General features: G+C 36.8%; 2 protein-coding genes across 6 annotated transcripts; one reads left to right on the forward strand and one right to left on the reverse strand.

Annotated features, from left to right (window-relative positions):
* Positions 1 to 76: 76 nt before the first annotated feature.
* Positions 77 to 2113, forward strand: LOC130426613 (PC4 and SFRS1-interacting protein-like). The gene has a single exon (XM_056753486.1). The coding sequence runs from the start codon at positions 231 to 233 to the stop codon at positions 1542 to 1544; it is 1314 nt and encodes a 437-aa protein (XP_056609464.1). The 5' UTR covers positions 77 to 230; the 3' UTR covers positions 1545 to 2113.
* Positions 2114 to 2561: 448 nt separating this feature from the next.
* Positions 2562 to 11839, reverse strand: LOC130426180 (dual specificity mitogen-activated protein kinase kinase 4). Of its 5 annotated transcripts, XM_056752795.1 has the most exons (12): positions 11679 to 11839; positions 8295 to 8327; positions 6577 to 6679; positions 6326 to 6500; positions 5946 to 6065; positions 5747 to 5866; positions 5607 to 5658; positions 5392 to 5519; positions 4384 to 4461; positions 4121 to 4269; positions 3469 to 3514; positions 2562 to 3235 (listed from the first exon to the last, which is right to left on the reverse strand). In XM_056752795.1, exons 1-12 carry the CDS (start codon positions 11800 to 11802, stop codon positions 3122 to 3124), a joined length of 1242 nt encoding a protein of 413 aa, XP_056608773.1. In that variant the 5' UTR covers positions 11803 to 11839; the 3' UTR covers positions 2562 to 3121. The 5 variants fall into 5 exon arrangements, with proteins under 5 accessions (XP_056608773.1, XP_056608776.1, XP_056608774.1 ...); XM_056752798.1 differs by lacking the exon at positions 8295 to 8327 and having other exon boundaries at positions 6577 to 6667; XM_056752796.1 differs by lacking the exon at positions 8295 to 8327.
* Between the last annotated feature and the right edge of the window lie 6363 nt (positions 11840 to 18202).

Below are 18202 nucleotides of genomic sequence, written 5' to 3' on the forward strand. Positions count from 1 at the left end.
CTTTATTTGTTTCTTAATTTATCACATATATTTCATGGTTCATTTCAAGGTCTGTCTTAAAAAGTCAATACTAATTTTGTATGAACATTTTGGGTTTCAAGTTAAAAACATAAATAAATACAATTAAAACGACGCTACATCCGGCACGGGATGATGACGTCATGCACTGCGCACACGCAGGCTTGGGAATAGCGCGCGCGGACTGCGAAGCGTGATCAGACTGTGTTGACATGGCTCGCGATTTCAAACCCGGAGATCTTATATTCGCAAAGATGAAGGGTTACCCACACTGGCCCGCGAGGATCGACGACCTTTCGGATGGAGCTGTCAAGCCAGCAAACGCCAAGTTTCCCATCTTCTTCTTCGGCACTCACGAGACAGCGTTTCTGGGCCCTAAAGACATCTACCCGTATTTACCCAACAAGGACAAATACGGCAAGCCCAACAAAAGAAAAGGCTTCAATGAAGGATTGTGGGAGATCGAGAACAACCCGAAGGCGGAACTGGACGGAAATAAGGTGATGCACCCCGACGCGGGGTCAGATAAAGACCAGAGCAGCTGCGATGTGGAGAAGAAGAGAAAGTCAACCAAAGACCCTTCAGAGGAAGACAGCGTGGATGACACGAGACCAAAAAATAAGGTGACGGATGATCAAGACTCGGATACTGAAAACACGAGCCCTGTCTCGAGCCCTTCGGGTGGACCGGTCCCTACACAGAAGCGCAGAGGAAGAAAACCAAAGAATCTCCTTCTGCTGCAACAACAACAAACTTCGAAAGAGCCACAAGGGGGCGTGGTCTCAGAGGACCCCGAGACCAAGAAGACAGACAAGAGAAAGAAGAGGGATGACAGTAAAGACGACAGAAAAGAACAAGAAGGAAAGAAAAGGAGGCGAGAAGACGGCTCATCGGAATCTGATGATGAACGCAAACTAAATCCACAGGAGCATCCAGAAGACGCGGACCGAGATGAGCATAACCGCAAACCAGATCAACAGAAAGATTCAAATAAAGATGGAAGGAAAGGGGACAAGAAGAAAGACGTGTCTGCAGAATCCAGACTTCTGAGGTTACACGGAGAGATCAAGACGTCTCTTAAACTGAACAACCCGGATGTGAAGAGATGTCTGACGGTGCTGGACGAGTTGAGCTCGCTGCAGGTCACCACTCAACATCTTCAGAGACACTGTGAGCTCATAGCCACGCTGAAGAAGATCCGGAGGTTCAAAGCCAGCCAGGACGTGATGGACAAAGCCGGCATGCTGTATAATAAGTTTAAGAGCATGTTTCTGATGGGAGAGGGAGAGACGGCCATCAGTCACGTGCTGAATAAAGGTCTGACTGAACAGAGACAATACGAGGAGGCCAAGAGAGGAGCGCAGAAAAAGACAGAAGAGACTAAAGATCAGACGGACAACATGGGTTCGAGCGCAGACTCCGGCGCGGAGGAGAAGGACGCTGTGACGGAGAGAGAGACGTCGGGAGATGATGACCTGTCTGTGGAGAAAAACAGGGATGAGGGGAAAGAGAACAATTTCTCATGATGAGCGTTTTGTTTTTTTAGTGGTCTAACATTTTCTGTTTGAGGTTCGAACACTATTTGTCCACTAAAAAGTCAACAGTGGGAGATCACGTCCACGTTTAAAAGACCACTGACAAGATCATGCGTGTCTTTTATTATTTGCACATCACCCGACAAAAGTGTAATGTTTTCTTTTACAAAGACTAAGTGTTTTAAACTGAAGTCATTTTATTTTTGTGCATTTGCAACCAAGTCAGTTTTATACAGAGACTTCACGGTCACAAGTGTTATTTTAGAAAATCTTTAAATACTTTTAGATCCAGTTTGCAACTAACTACATTGTACTTCACATCAGCGATTTAGTTTCAAAATGTTCTTGAGTCCTTGACATTAGTCACGTCAGATGTAGATGTTTTCGCTTTTGCTGCTGCTACTTTCATAGTTATGTGTCCATTTTATTTTCATTTAAAGTTCAGAACCTTACATCTGCATCATTTATGCCAATGCGACTGCTGTCATGAAACTTGATCATTATTAAAGAAAAAAATAGCAAACCGGTGGTGTTTTTCTATTGATGTTAATTATGATCTTTTACCCATGTTTATACTTTCGCAATGCTGTACTAGTATAAGTTGAAAGCTCAAATAACACAAAAAAACTACATGAACCAAAAATTAAAGTGGATTTGTGTTAGTGAGATCTTGTCACTCTGAATTAAAAATAAAAAAGTAGTTTCATGCTCTTTGACTACAAAAACACACTTATTTTATTTTTTAAATATTCTGGAAATCCTCAGATTTACTTATGTGACTTTTTTTTTGAAAAAAATAACTTTGTCACTCCCGAGGTTTAATTTTGTGGAAATTCAACAGACATTGGACTAAAATAATCACAATAGATCTACGATAATTAAAATATGCTCAAAGTTTTCCCGAAGCTTAACCTTTGCACACAGATAGTTTTTTATACACAAAAAGGTTTGATAGTGTAAAATTTACAAAGTCTTTTAACTAAAAAAAATAAAGCAACATGCACAGAGTGGTTTCCATCGCCCTCAGTTTTATTGATATAACAGGACATACTCATTGAGGAAATGACCTCAATACAGAAACCCCGCCCACCTCTGCATCATTCACCTTACACAAACCTCTTTAACATACAAAACACGTTTAACATCACATACATTATGAGGAAGGGAGCAGACACAAATAAGAGTTCCAGTATGTCAAAGCTTTTTTCAAATCATATATTCCACAAGTGATTTCAGAAGTATAAATACAATTCCAGGCTTAATATTATTTCATTTCTTTTATATTTGTTTAAAATCATTAATCTGCATCCATATTTAAGATCAAAGCCATTCCGACCACGAGACCGCCACATTCAGACACTAGTATATTTACTCTTAACGGATGTGTGCGTGTGTGTGTGTGAGATGGGTTGGAGGTATCTTACAGTCGAACTTGAGTTGAACACCGATCTTTTGCAGGCGGTGTTTGTGTTTTTTTCATGGTTTAATACTGCAGTTCTGTGATGGAGTGGATCTTTACACTATAGCTTTAATCGTTTCTCGTCCATGTGGATGTTCAGGTGTGCGTGTCAGTCGACGTACATCGGTGAGCTGGGAGAAGCGGGCATCTGATCGAGAATCAAGCAGACGTAGCTGGCCACGTCTACCGAACGCTCCTCGTACATCTGAATGAAGGGATGTTTCTACAGAAGACGGAAAATTACAGATATGTTTTCTTCACATAACATCAAGAATTTTTAAGAATGAATATGACCGTTCTAAAAAACACAATATTTTTCTTTTCAGGTTTTTGATCTTGTATGTCACACTGCAGGACACTTGCATTCCTGATTCATGTTAAGAACCCATCGTTTATTTAAAAAAGACAAAAAAAATGCATTCAAATGATAAAAGTGTTGATTCAACAGGAACTCACCAAAAGCTCTTTGTACTTTGGCCTTTTTGATTCGTCTTTCGTAAGGCTGTTGAGAAACAATAAAACATTAGATTTCTATTCATCATATCATGTTTACTGTTAAGTAAATTCTTGGCCGTGTAATGTCAACAGGGAGTTCCTAATATGAACAGCAGGTGGCGTCTCCGTCATGTGACCAGACAAAAATCTGGGCCATCACATCTTGCACCAAGAAATATAAATATAAGAGTGCTTACAATAAAAGAGAAGAGAGAGACTAGAACCGTTAGTATGTGTTTGCAAAAAGTGACATTTAGGGGCAGCAGAAAAAAAGCATTTGCAGGAAATAACTGTATAGACAGAATTGTTTGATTTATAAAAAACACTTATTGCATTGCAAAACTTGGTTTAAATTTAATCTAAATATAACATTAACAGCTAAGTATGTATATTTAAATGTAATGCTTTCATCATAGGCAGAAATAACTAGTTGAGGTGCTGTGGTAATAGATTTGGGGGGGAAAAACCTTATAAGATTTATGTTAGATGAAAGAACAAAATAGTGTCTTTCTCTACAAATATTTAATCAAATTCCATGCAGCGTTAGAACCTGTCAAAACTAACCTGAAAGTGAAAAGTTAAAATACAAAATAAATGATGTGAGGTGCCTTACCACAGGTTGACAAAGTTGATGAATTTAGGGGAGAACTGTCTCTCCTCTGAGCAGCTGAGTTGAGGCGGGTCGCCCTTCACCACCTGTGTGAGCTGATCAAACACACTGTTCCACTTTGGGTAGGGAAACCGTCCCGTGGCCAGCTCATACTACAGAATAACACACAAAGAGGAATGATTATCGATATCACATATACACCACGTTCTCACACACGTCATGCACCGACATATGACACGATAGAAGATCAAACGTCTGATTCTCACCAGTGTAATTCCCAAACTCCACACATCTGAGCGTACATCATAACCCTGTCTGGAAGCACTGGGGTCTATCCTCTCCGGCTAACAGACACAGAAATAAACATCACAAAGTGAATGCTACAGAAGGATTAAATATGAATAAACATCCCTGCTGTAATTGTAGATGACACATGAGTGCAATTCAAATGCAAATTAAAAAACAACAATGAAATGTAAATATGATACTAAATACCGCATCAATATTCAAATTATTGTTGTTTTAAACACACTCCATTTAATTAATACAATAATAAGCACCCACAAGTCAAAGACACACGTAAGAATTGAACAGTAGCTTGACTAGACTATTTCAGCAAGCTCTGGATTTAAACAAACACAATAAATAAACACATTAGTATTAATGTGTCACAATCATGGCTCATACGCCAATGATTCATCCGTGTGCCCCTGCATGATGACATTACAACATCCTGTCCGTGTCAAAGACATTGTACAGTGAGTGTGGGACGCCAGATGCTTTATGGGTTACAACAGCATTAAAACAGATGTGCTACAGTCAGACACATGTGCGTGACATAATAACTGTACATGTTGTGTGTCTGATCTCATTCATAGGAAATACACACACATAACTGATGTCTTCTCATTGATGACATCATCATGCAGTGTGTTCTCATGGGGGGATTCTCTGAATGAGATCATACTGCTTAGATTAGAGGATGACATCATCAGTTGAGCTACTGCAGACGACTGTACCGCAGAGACCAGGACACACACACACACTTCAGGTTCCCTGAGACACAATCTTCAAAAGAACCCGAAGCCAAGTTTGTCAACAAATGCCGCTTCCTTTAGTAACTCTGTGAGAACATTTTAACATTGTTCCACAACAGTTTCAGATTGAGCATCACGAAGCATTTCTTCATTACATCATACATGAAAGAATATCTATGAATGAACAATTCATAGAGTGAGCGAGTGGTTTGATAAATGACAGTGAATGAGTCTTACTGCCATATATGGTCTGCAGCCTGCATCTCTAGTTTTGGCGATGGAGTCAACCAGCTGCCCGCTGATGCCAAAATCACACAGCTTAATGTTGCCTTTCCTGTCCAGGAGGATATTTGATGGCTTTATGTCTGCAGAGAGATCGTGCGAGAAAGCTGAAGGCATCTAAACGCAAGAATGAACCTGGGAGGATTTCACCGAACCGTCACTCATCTTACCTCTGTGAATAATCTTCAAGCTTTCTTTTAAGTGGTTAAGTGCTTTCACAGTCTACAGTGAGACAGAGGAACAAAGAACGTCAGTCAACAATAAACGCATCACTTATTACAATGTCAGACGGGAACAAATAATGACTCACAGCTAATGTTATTTTTCCTAAAATCTCCTCTGGAATCACTTCATCTAAAGAGGAATAAACGTATTTGTAGAATTTGTCGAAGGAGATAGCCATGAGCTCCATGCATATCCAGCAGTCCCCCTGACAAAGAGAGGAAGACAGAAGCTGATTGGCTGAACAAACGTGTGAGGTCTTCAAGCAGCAAAGCGGGTGAACAGACCTCACGAAACAGAGCGCCGTAAAACTGGACGATGTAGGGACAGTCACTGCTCCTCATGACCACGTCTAGATCCATCAAGAGCTGCTTCTGTTCTCGCTCGTCCACCGTCGACCTGATCCTCTGTCACACAATAAACACGGTATGAATTATTTTAGGGATAATAATGAAGAGACATTGTGCTCAAGGGGGTCTTAAATTTGTCACCAAGTACTCAAAACTAAATCTCGCGAAGTTGTCTGTGGTCTACTAGGGAGCAGAACCTCGGGAAACCAACACAAACAGGCAGACCATTTCATTACACATACAGAAAACATGTCTGGTCTGGAGCGTCTGGTAAAGGAATCAAGGTGAATAGGATGTTCTGATGACATCACACTTACTTTGACGGCCATGATTTGTCCGCTAGGTTTGTGCACCATGTTGTTGACCGAGCCATACGCTCCTCGTCCGATCTCTCCGAGATCTTTCAGATCTTCTGCGGTGAAGTCCCAGTGTTGCTCCGGAGAGATCTTCAGCTTCCCGGACGACTCGATGCTGTGCGTTCGCAGCCTTTCTCTAAAACACAGAGAAGGAGAGAAGCTGAAGACAAAAACTCAAAGACCTTCATGACTCACGTCAGATCTGTACTCACATGTGTGGGTTCTGGAAAGGAAGTCCGGCCGTGGTCAGCGTAATTCTGGAAGTAGGTTTGATCGGTGGATTGGCAAAATTCAACTTGAGGGCTTTACGTTTACCTGATAGAGGAGGAAGAGACCGTTAAGAGGAAATTCACACGCAGACAGAATAAAGACGAACTGTATTCAGATGGAGTGAGATCTCTAACTAAGCCACAGAAGATGAAGGAGGGTTGTGGGTTCAGATATTCACTACAGTCATGCACATCTGAGCACCAGGAGAAGAAAACCAGAGGCCGGATTTCCTAAAGCCATCACATGTTTTTATGATCTGGAAATGTGGAAAAATAAAGTTTTGGCTTTAGGAAATCTGGCAGCAGGAGGGCAGCGATTGTGGTCCAACATGCTCGAACCTCGCGGTCAATCAACACAACCAATCAACACACCTCCACCCTTCAACGTCCAATCAGAGCAGACAGAAAAACTGTGAAAGATCTGATCACATCCCGACACGAAATAAAAAATCCAAAACAAACAAACTTACCTTCACCTCAAAACTAACTACAATGATTCTGTAATCCAGTTACAGTAAGCGACAGAAGTGTGTGAGACAGCCGTAGTGCAGATCTAGTGTGTGAGGGGTGCAGCGTGTATTTTAAACGCAATAATGGACACGAAGCAAACCCGACGAATCCACAAACCAAACCAATAGCATCTTATTTTGTTGACCCTGACTTACATGAATACTTCACGTGTAAATATCATTTATAATTGCATCAGAAAAGCAACAATAAATTCCACAAATAAATCTAAAAGTATAACGTTCAAAAGTATTCTTAGGGTACGTCTTCCCACCACAACAAAAACGTGAGGATCAGAATACTAGAAGAACAACGTTCATTTCTGAAGTCACAGCAAGTGCATCCATGTCTCAACAAGCTTGTGTTTGTCTGACATGCCAAAAATGTCTCACAGTTCTCCAAAACAAAATGCAAATAGAGCTTCCATTACTGTCTGAAGAAAACTCTGAAATACAGGTGTGATTATTTCAGTAATCCAAGGATAAAGTGAGCCGAATGTTGATTTTAGTAAACACAACAGAGAGGAATCAATGAAAGTGAGGAACGATCGATTGTCCACAAGTCAAATCGTTTAACTCAATGGAAGCTCTGAACTTTAGACTTGTGCCAATCTAAACTTCACAATCTCTATAGTTTTGTCCAGATGTGTGAAATCTAAAGCAGCCTGGGTTTATAGGGATAGTTCATGTAGTCACCCTCATGTGGATCTTAACCTGTATATGACTCGTTCTATTTGGTGTAACACAAAAGATATTTTGAGGAATGGGTCTTGTGTTCGTACAATGGAAGTCAATGGGTTTAAGTGTTATTCGGTTATCAACATTCTTCAAAATATCTTCTTTTGTGTTTTGGAGGAGAAAGAAACTCATACAGGTTTGGAATGACATGAGGGTGAGCAAATGAAAGAACTTCCCTTTTAAGTGCCGTTTATTCATATCCAGTAGGCCTTAGACAAAACCAGCCACCTTGATTCAGAAACATAGTTAATATCTGTTGATTTCTATGGAGAAAGGAGCAAACACCCGCCACCTCTAGCATGCAGTGCGGTCATGGCACAAATCTAGCAGAGATTCACGTGTGGAGAGATTAGTGTGAACAGAGGACAGACGTCCGACAGCAGAGGGGTCAGATACTGCTCAAAAAGTTTGGCTTACTTGAAGGAACTCCAGACAGGTTTATCTGAAACCCTGGTGATGAGAAGAACAATTAACACTTCATATCTGTTCACTTTGTTACGCGTGTAATTTATTCTTATTACCTGCATCCCTCGTGTTATTGAACAAGTGGGTTTAGATAATAAATGAAATGGCCTTTGAAGAAGCCCTTTTTTTGCACTGTACATTCACAACTAATTCCAACAAGGAAAAGTTATTGGAACAAATTCCCAAAAACATACAAATTAATAATGTATACCTTGAACGCACTGTTTTCTAAATGTAACTGTAATGTCCTGTAAACAACCATTTTGCTCTTCTATAAAATTAACCAATGGTTTGCAAAACATAATAAACATTAGAAATAAAAGATCTAAGGTGGAGGATGTTATTATTATAAGGAAAAAATAACAACAAATAATAATTTATTTCTTACTTAGGAATATAATGTAGTGGTAAATCGTGAATGATGTTAAGAAAATAAAAAGGGGCCATTTTATGTTAACAATTTAGAGTTCAACAACAAACACTAAATGCAAAAGCGATGATGGTTCAGCTGGAAAATACAGTTATACACAAAAACAACAAAAAAGCAAAATAACATTTTTTTTAAACCATAAAATGTGGAAATATGTAGATTCCAGCATAACATGATATTTTGTCTTCTAATGTGAGTGTTGCAGTCTTTTCTGGACATTTGAACAATAAAATCAACCTGTACATAAACCAACAAAGCCAAAAAATATTTTAGAACTGTGTTCAGTGCCGCTCATTCTTTAAAACAAGACGACTCCAAATCAAACCCCAAAATCCAAGTCAAAATGATCTCAAAAAGCTCACTTCAATCAAAACCTTTGTGCCAGGATGTGCATCAGTGAACTGGTAAACAAGGGAAATATGTCGACATGCAGAGTAACATCACACACAACAGCAAAACAACAAACTAAAACCAGAAGTTGATAGAAGATGAAGACATTTATATAGCAAATAAAGATGAAACTATGAAGGACACTTGCAGTTGTAGTGGAAAGAAACTGCAGTTCTTATGGGAATAATTTGCAGGGTCTCACCGTGGTCCAGCGTCACAGGGGATTGTGGGTAAGAGGAAAGAGATAAAACGGAGAGAAACATTATGAGGGGGAATATACTGTAGCATAAGCTCAAAAGCAAGTAGGGTTCTCATTAAAACTTATCTGTCTGGGGATACTTTAAAGCAAAAATAAATTCTGGGCTGGGAAAAAAGTTTCATGTTAGGTTATTTTACGATACAAATCAGAGCCAGACATTACAAGCTACACAATAATAAAGTATCATTAGATTAGAAATCATTACACAGCATCAAGTCAATGAAAAATCTGGCCGACCAAACCAGAATCACTAGAGACAGGATCTTCATACAATACAAGAAACAACTAAGTGATGCTGGAAGCTTTGGAGACAAAAACAGAATAAATGTGATAATTTGATCAAGCCTGACAAGTTTTACACTATAGCTTTACTACAGTATTATTTTGAATGAATATTTTTAAGATAAAACCATGACATTGAGTCTTATTTTAGCTCAAAAATATATTTTGTATTTCAAAAATAATGCTTATATTAACACCACCATGACTCCCCCACCACAACACACAAGAGCATTCGAATGCTGACAAATAAGGATATTTTACTTTCAAGTTAATTCTAAGTAATGACAACATATTACTGTAGTTCCTCCTTAAATATAATAAGCATCAGTTATATGCAAATTAGCAAACTTTGATTGTCAACCAATGAAAATGGCTACAATTTACAAGTCACATTGAAATCCTGGGAATGTACATATAAATGAAGATACCAAAAGACAAGTTTATTGATAATCAGAATCCAAAAGGATATAGGTTGTTGACAAAAAACTATACCATGTATCCTATGGTGTGACAGCAAAAAAATAGAAAACAAACTGTTCATAATATACTATTTTATAGTATCAATATTTATTTATATAATCTAAAATATCACGAGAGAGATTTATCTTCACTGTTATTATTTTCAAAATTTCTGCTGTCACACCATAGGACATGTGTGGTTTGTCACCCATATTTAGATATCTTTTACAAATCATGCACACTTTAGGATATAAACACACCAAGTAATTTGTCTCTTTTTTAAATACTCACTGTTAAAAAAAAACGCAATAAGGGTTGTTAATAAAGACAATAAATTCCTACCAAAAGACCTATCAATCTCTTTGTACAAATAAACAAATGACAGTGACAGTTCTGTCTTACCCTCCAAATTTTTGTCGAAAATGTTTTATTTTCACCCCATCTAAATATTGAATTGTTTAGTAAATATTCACCCATGGCATGAAACAAACTAAATACAGATACAAATCTATTCAAACTGGACCTTTAGTTACTAACATCAAAGTGTGTTTTGTACCCAGATCCAGACCTTGATGTTAAAAATGACATAAACCCATTATTGATTGTTCAATGTTCCTAAAATAAGCCACAATAAACCAAAATAACAAAACATACTTTTGTAAATGGATTGTCCCAAACATCAACATTATTCAGCCTTGTGCATCTTTCCATCACAGACTCGATAATACACACGGGTTACTGTGGCATTAAATGTCCTTGAAGGCATTTTATAAAGGTCTGATAGTATCTCAGCAGTCATCTAACATTCTTCTCTTTAAAAGTGCCATTTTGCCTTTGGAGTAAGTTGAAGATGTCAAAATATGCTAAACCAATAACATTATTTGAATAACAAACGTTAAGTCTAAAGCTTTATTATTTCCCTAAAAGAACACGCACATTTATTTACAGTTCATGTTAGCATTGACGTGCCGTTAGCCGGTTAGCCTGTCAGCTACATAATATCAACAAACTCCAATGACAGAAAATAACGTCGATATTAAATACATCAATATAACACTAATGTCGACACGAACACACGGAATGTCCTTATTCATGTGGTATGTATAAAATAGAAGTATTTTCTGTGAGAAAGTGACATTTTTATAGGCCTGTCAGTGTTTGTTTCGAGCTGTTAGCAGTTCGGCTAACATGACACTGAAATGATAACTGAAGATATGAGACAGGTTCATTTCAGATCAGGTAGACGCATGTTTATTTTATTTTTATAGCATATCATAAACACTAAATGTCAAATTTAGTTTTAAATCCATAAAACAGTGGCTATTTTACACACACAGAAAGCCTATAACGTTACAAATCTATAAACATTTGCTGTTATTTCAACACAAATGCGCAAATGCAATGACAGCGCATCCTGAGAGATAAACTAATGACTGATCTGAAGCTTACAGACGGATACAACACAGTCTGTCCATCGCATCCGGGGGTAAATGGGGCAGGTCGCGGTGTATCTCACCTTGCATGCTGCTCATGGTGCTGAAGTGCTGACTCTGGCTCTGGTTCTGGTGGTGCTGTGGCGTGTTGGTGCCGCTCAGGCTCGAGGTTGATACTGATTTGCTGCCGGAGCTGGAAGTCGCCATTTGCGTTTGAGTTCCAGCAGCCAACGCAGGCTGCAATGCAGACACAAACTAGAGCTCTCTCTCTCTCTCTCTCTCTCTCTCTCTCTCTCTCTCACTCTCTCAAGGTGCTTTATGAGCAAGCCATTTTTTCATAGCATTTATGGCCAATTGTTTCTGATTTAGGCCAATAAATACATAAAAATCCTCTCTCTCTCTCTCTCTCTCTCAATTTTAGTTTAATTTCAATGTGTGTCAGTTCATATGTCGCTTTTCACAATGCATCAAAGCAGGTTCAAAGAAAAAGTTTCAATACAATTATTGGCATGACTTGAATACATTTGCATTTGTATAGTTTAACAAGGATGAAATGGCAACATCAAAACAGAAATGTACAAAATCTATTTAAGGAAGTAATTTAATTAAAACATCAGTTTATTAAAGATGGCAAATTGGTCTTGTAGTAAAGTACAACGAAAGCCGGAAATAATAAAAAAGTGAAATACAAATTTATAAAAGACAACATTTAAATGTAATGTGAAAAGGTGAACAGATCATTAGCAGGTGCATTTATTGCATCATTTTACATTAGCTTGAAGTTTAGATGAGCAGATAGTGACCTCAAGTGGCGAAAATGACATATTGTAGCTTGGCCCAGTTAAATATTCTGTCAATGTTCTGTCGAGGATCTTAGAAAAGCACGAATTAAATATATATAGCCAACATCAAATCTTGTGGTTTCAACAATCAGAATGTAGCAAATTATAGTTTTCAGTGTAATTCAGTTGCATAATTGTTTTTCTTCAGGTTGAGCCGATCTCCTCATCATAAGAAGCACATAAAAATCAAATAGGGTGAATTAGGGTAATCTGGGACATCGAGTAATCTGGGACAAGGAAAGGGCTCTTATTCCTGACTTTCTTACTATATTAACCAAGAATTAAATGCTGAAATATAAATAAAAAATCCCTGTGACACAGATAAACATAACAAGACCAACAATGTATTATCCGCAACTGGTGCAAGCAGTACTCGAACCAGTCAAAGACAGCAGGAGGTTGCAAGCCAACCGAGCTAGACTAGTAATGATTTGTATTAAACGTCGAATAAGAATAGTCAAAATTGTATAATCATTTACCCACTCTCTTTACTTTTCAAACCTCTGTATAATGTGTATACAGTATATAAACACAAAAGAAGATATTTGAAAGAAAGTTAGTAACAGAAAACCATTCGTCCACATTGACTTTTCTTTATACAATAGAAGTCAATCGGGACCATTGGAAAATGATGACAGAAATTTCGTTTTGGGGGGAACTACGGTACCTTTAATCATGACTTGATTTAATTTGACATATTACACATTTTACACATGGCTTCCTGGAACATACTGAATTAGTTACATGATTTTCTTTTTAACGGGTTTTTCTTTCATTTCTTTCCATTTTTTGTTTTTCCACAAAGTTAAACTGGATATGGATTTGAGATGACAGGGGCCTCCGACTTGCCGTAGAGCGCGTAAACCCAGAAGAGGAGGGGCTATGTATATTAGCTAATACGTTTGCATTTTGAGTGACGTGTAACGTCAACTTAACGTCGATCGGCGCCCGGCGTTACTTAAACGAGTGGCGGCGTATGACGTTAATTTATCACCAGACGGCGCTTATTTAACGCTTGGCGGCGTTAAGAAATCAGCGTTTTATTATTAATGCGTCGATCCAAAGCACGCGAATTGTGATCCTGTTGGCTTTCGATATTTTGTCGGGGCTGAACGGGGCACTTGTCAATCAAGCTCCCCTGGAATTGCATGACAAAGGTCAGTGACATAGGATTCTGACTGAATTAATGAACATAAATCTGTAAAAAATAAGACAATGTTCCTAATTGCTGTCAAATTATGTTTGTCATCTATTCTAGTAACAGAATATCTATTGAAGTTTTGAAAATGTGTTTATTTATTTTTTCTTTTAAACTTTTTGTGTTGTCCCACATTGTCAAATGTGATTGAGAATGTGTGTCAGCATGCTTTGGGTAATCTGGGACAGTCTTCAAGTGGTGGAAATCTGAATTTAGGGACTTTATAAATCCAATAACAAGAGCTAATATGCCCGGATGAGAAATGGGTGTTAATGTGGATTACTAGAGGTTCTAACATTGGGGGGGATGATGATGTTTCTCTCTCACCTGCAATGAGTGTTTGTTCCCTGATTAGCCCCGATTTTAATGGAGAATTTGAATAACCGAACGAATAATCTATCAATCAAATTGTTGCTTAGATTTTAGTAGGTTTTTTTATTGTTAATGCAATATTAAACAAATGATAAAATGTTTGTAATAAATTCACTGGGGTAACAAAGGAAACAAGAAACACCTGGGGAAACTAATTAACAAGAAAAACTACAAAGGACTACAAACATGGCACGCAACAGGAAAGAAATTAAAATCAAATAGTCAGATAAGAAAAAGTCAGATATTGAATCATTGTTCAGCTTTAACATCTAACACAGAGTCTGTATGGTGTTAAATGTTTAGGGGAGGAGCCCTATTATATGAAAATAATATGTGTTGTGAAAATTGCTTATCAGATGTGATTGATTCCTGAACAAGACTGCTTTTAATCAGCAACACTTACATTTACTTTGACAGAGTCTCATTTTCCTGCATTGGGTTCTGCTGTGTGTTGTGATTTTGATGACAGATGTGTCTGTTGTAGTAGTGTTGTGTGAATGAAGACTGTGATACAGACGATACATACATTTACAAAATGACATTACATCAATACTTAAGATCAAATGCAAATGTCACAAAAAACCGGCTAACCTGACGATGAAGCTTCTTTGATCGGTTGGACACTTCAGATGCTGGAAGAAATAATAAAAGTGAATCACAATGAAATTCAGTAAATTATATATTATTTATGTCACTAGCTGACCACATACAAACAAACAAACAACAGATAAGATAAGATAAATTGTCACCAAAACAGCAATTCTATTTTAAAATTTCATTAAACTACAAACAGTTGTAGAAATAACAGACATATAACAGTGAGACTCTCAGAGAAGAAGACCGTGATTCTCAAATCCCACAATGAACTGAGAACATATCAGAGCCAAACATGACATGAAACTTCTCTCACTAGGTTCTTTACACACACGCACGCACACTCCTGCTATATGTAAATAAGTACATGTAAATGAATAAATCTATTAATTTTAATTTATTTGACCCCCAAAAAATAAAATGAACATTTAATTAATAAAATAAAAAGCTACTTTCTTTTTATTTGGAATTAATTTATTTATTTGTTTCCAGCTTTATTACTACTTATATTTTTCTACAGAAGGATTTTGGCATTGTTTGACATCCTGCTCTATTTAAAAATGTCAATGTCAACACTTAAAGTGAGAGTTTCAAATTTATACTGTACACACTATTTTAATTATTGATTTTACATCAAGTTTAACACAGATCTGGCAAAAATATTAAGTCTTTAAGTGAAAAGATTAACCAGTCCACAAATATCTTTAAAACTACTGTGTATCACAAGATCAACAACACAGAGATCTTCGAATTAAAACATAACTTAAATAGTGTGTTTATTTGGCATTGTTGTGATTTTAGTATAGTGAGCATGACCTTGAGGGAAGTATGTAGCAAATGGAAGTTACACATTTTTGGCTACTTTTTGTCCACCCATGATGTTTATATACAGATACAAGATATGACTTCAATTCAATTTGTTGAATACAAACAAATTATTTTATATTAAAATGCCATTGTTTTATCTTCTTATACAGCTTAACATAGCACAAAAAACACACATTAATCATTGTACTGTAGTATTCCAAATCCAGTGACTAAAAAATGTCTTCTGAAGTAAAAATATGTGTTTTATGTGAGATTGCATGAAGGTGATAACAATTTTGAGACAATTTTCATTGTGCTACTCTAAAGAAAACTTCACTAGTTAAATCATCAAATGTTGTTATCTGTTTTCTAAAAGCATCTGAAGTCTGCCTGAGCGCAATATTGTTCACCCAGAAATGAAAGAAAGGTGACAGTATAAACACTTGATTTAGGTGTAATTTACGAGTAAGTGATGAACCTATAACAGGAATCAGCATTTAAGTCCTTCTTTCCCACAAATATAACAAATATAAAAAACATAATATTATAATTTTTAAACCTTCTGAAATGCTCCTGTGTAAACAGGCAGTTATTAATCATAAATGATTGGAAGCTACAATCTATAAAGACATATACTCAAAAATCTCAATAATTTCCTCAATTGTTTCTATATATCAACCAATACAGTTAATTAAGACAATACACAATACTTACTGTAAATGATGATGAGGCCACACATAATATGCACTACTGCAAACAACGTTGTTATCATTCCTCTTTCAAACGCTGAATAATGCAGGAGTCTATTTACAACATTCTTATAGAGAACTAAGACCAAAACAAATGAACAGTTTTATTTCGTAAAATGAATTAACTCGAGAACACATGAAGAATCAGTGTGTTTTATCATCATGTTAATGAATGTGGTGAAAGTCTGTACAGTACCTGAGAAAACAACAATGGTGAAAATAATATATTGTTTCAAAGTTCTTAATGGCTTTTCTCCACTGTATGCTTACTGCACCTTTTTCATGCTCCACATTTACTTTTTATTATTATTATATTTATAATGATATTTTATTTTAATTAAACAAATTTCAACTCATAAGGCAAACACACAAGTCTAGACAAGAGTAAAAATACTGCCTCTTTAGTGCATTAAACAACCTGTGCTGTAATGTGCTACATGGTTATTTCTTTTTTGTTATCTGTGCAGTCAACTTCTTTTTGCTCTTAAAAAATGATTTTTTTAGAAAAAAAAATGATGAGGTGCCTATTTCCTACATTTGTATAGAGTGAATTGTAAACAATGTATGATTATTAGAAAAAAGCCAAAAATAAAGTACCACCCCTAACCCTGCCTCTATGTTTTTTATTGTTTTATGTTTTATTATATTAAGTATTATTTTAATGATTAGTATTACTTAATTCAAACAACCCAAGTGTAGTTTGATTGATATTATTTTTTTTCATTTCTTAAACGACCCTGCAGAACACAATGTATTAAATCCATATTACTGAGATAATACTCAAACATACCTCCAACTTTCTCAGGTTCAGACATGGCCTTAGTTGACTTCAAAATGCTGTTAAAAACAAGCATGCTCTAGTCTGCTGTACTTAAGGGGATGGTTGTTTTATGTTTTTAATTTGTTTAACAAAAAGCTTAAAAAACTGCTTGAAAAAAAGATGCTACTTTGACAAACTGTAGAAATTGTTGATACGATCAAGGAGCCAGGTGCAGTGCCCTCTAGAGGCTATCATTGGCATTCCAGCTGACAGGTTAGAAATCGGTCATTATTTGATAGAAATGTGGAAGTGTCACTATGTTAAATTGGAGAAATACCCATGATGTTTTTACAGCAAGAGATGAAACACTTTAGACAAAGTGAATTTTTAATAGATTCAGTTTCATGGATTTCATTCGTTGTAAAGATTATATATTTCAATTTACAGTCTTGAATATCATGGCAACTTTTTAGATTTTCATCACATATTTTTAAGCAGTTTCTTCCTAAAACTAAGCAACATGTGGCTATGATTGTCAGTCTGATGTCGGAGAACAAGAAGGCTTCATCATCCTTGGAGTTTGACAAAACAGTTTGTTTGATATATGAAAATACTAAATCTCCAGTCACATGATAATGTTGCTCAGATCATTTTGAATTGTTCATCACACTTGCCACAATAATAATAATGATGAGAATAATCCCGATCACCGCTCCAGCAATGTTCAGGTTCCTGGCTGTCCTGGAGGAATCACGAGCTTTGGTGGTATCTCCAGATTTATTAGCCGTGTCTGCCTACACAATTGCAATAATATGAATTAAAAAACATTAAATTAGCCTTATTATTTCAGATTGCTTCTCTTTCTTTTAGACATCAATTTACATTGTTAAGAAATGGAACAGAAGGTGACTTACTCTGCATGAGAATACAATCGCTGCAATTCCAAGTGGAAAACAGCAACATAAAGTGTTGAAGATGGACCAAGCCAGAAAAGTTGTTTGATCCGAGGTTCCAGCCATCTTCTCAATAAATGTCTTCAAAGCTTCTAAACTGTAGATTCAGCTTATAATGTGGGCTTATTACAGTGACACGGCCTTAAATAGAGTGGTGTACTGCTGTCAGTCAGAGAAAAAAAAAACAGAAAATGGGAGGTCTACAGCTCCAGACGTAATTGAGGGAAGCTCAAGGCCACAACTCATTTTTTTGCTTTTTGTGGGCTTTGGGATCAGCCGATGACTAATATTGTATCACCCACACATTTACATTCCACTCCACATAATATAAC

Source organism: Triplophysa dalaica, chromosome 7 (genome assembly GCF_015846415.1).
Source record: "Triplophysa dalaica isolate WHDGS20190420 chromosome 7, ASM1584641v1, whole genome shotgun sequence".
NCBI lineage: Eukaryota > Metazoa > Chordata > Actinopteri > Cypriniformes > Nemacheilidae > Triplophysa > Triplophysa dalaica.

Bases quoted from the DNA above. Each gene is read 5' to 3' on its own strand.
- LOC130426613 (XM_056753486.1), top strand. From the start codon at position 231: ATGGCTCGCGATTTCAAACCCGGAGATCTTATATTCGCAAAGATGAAG.
- LOC130426180 (XM_056752795.1), bottom strand. From the start codon at position 11,802: ATGGCGACTTCCAGCTCCGGCAGCAAATCAGTATCAACCTCGAGCCTG. The intron at 6,066-6,325 runs GTAAGTGTGATG...ATTGTGTGACAG, and splicing joins GACAAATCATGGCCGTCAAA to AGGATCAGGTCGACGGTGGA. The intron at 4,270-4,383 runs GTGAGAATCAGA...GTTATTCTGTAG, and splicing joins GGAGTTTGGGAATTACACTG to TATGAGCTGGCCACGGGACG.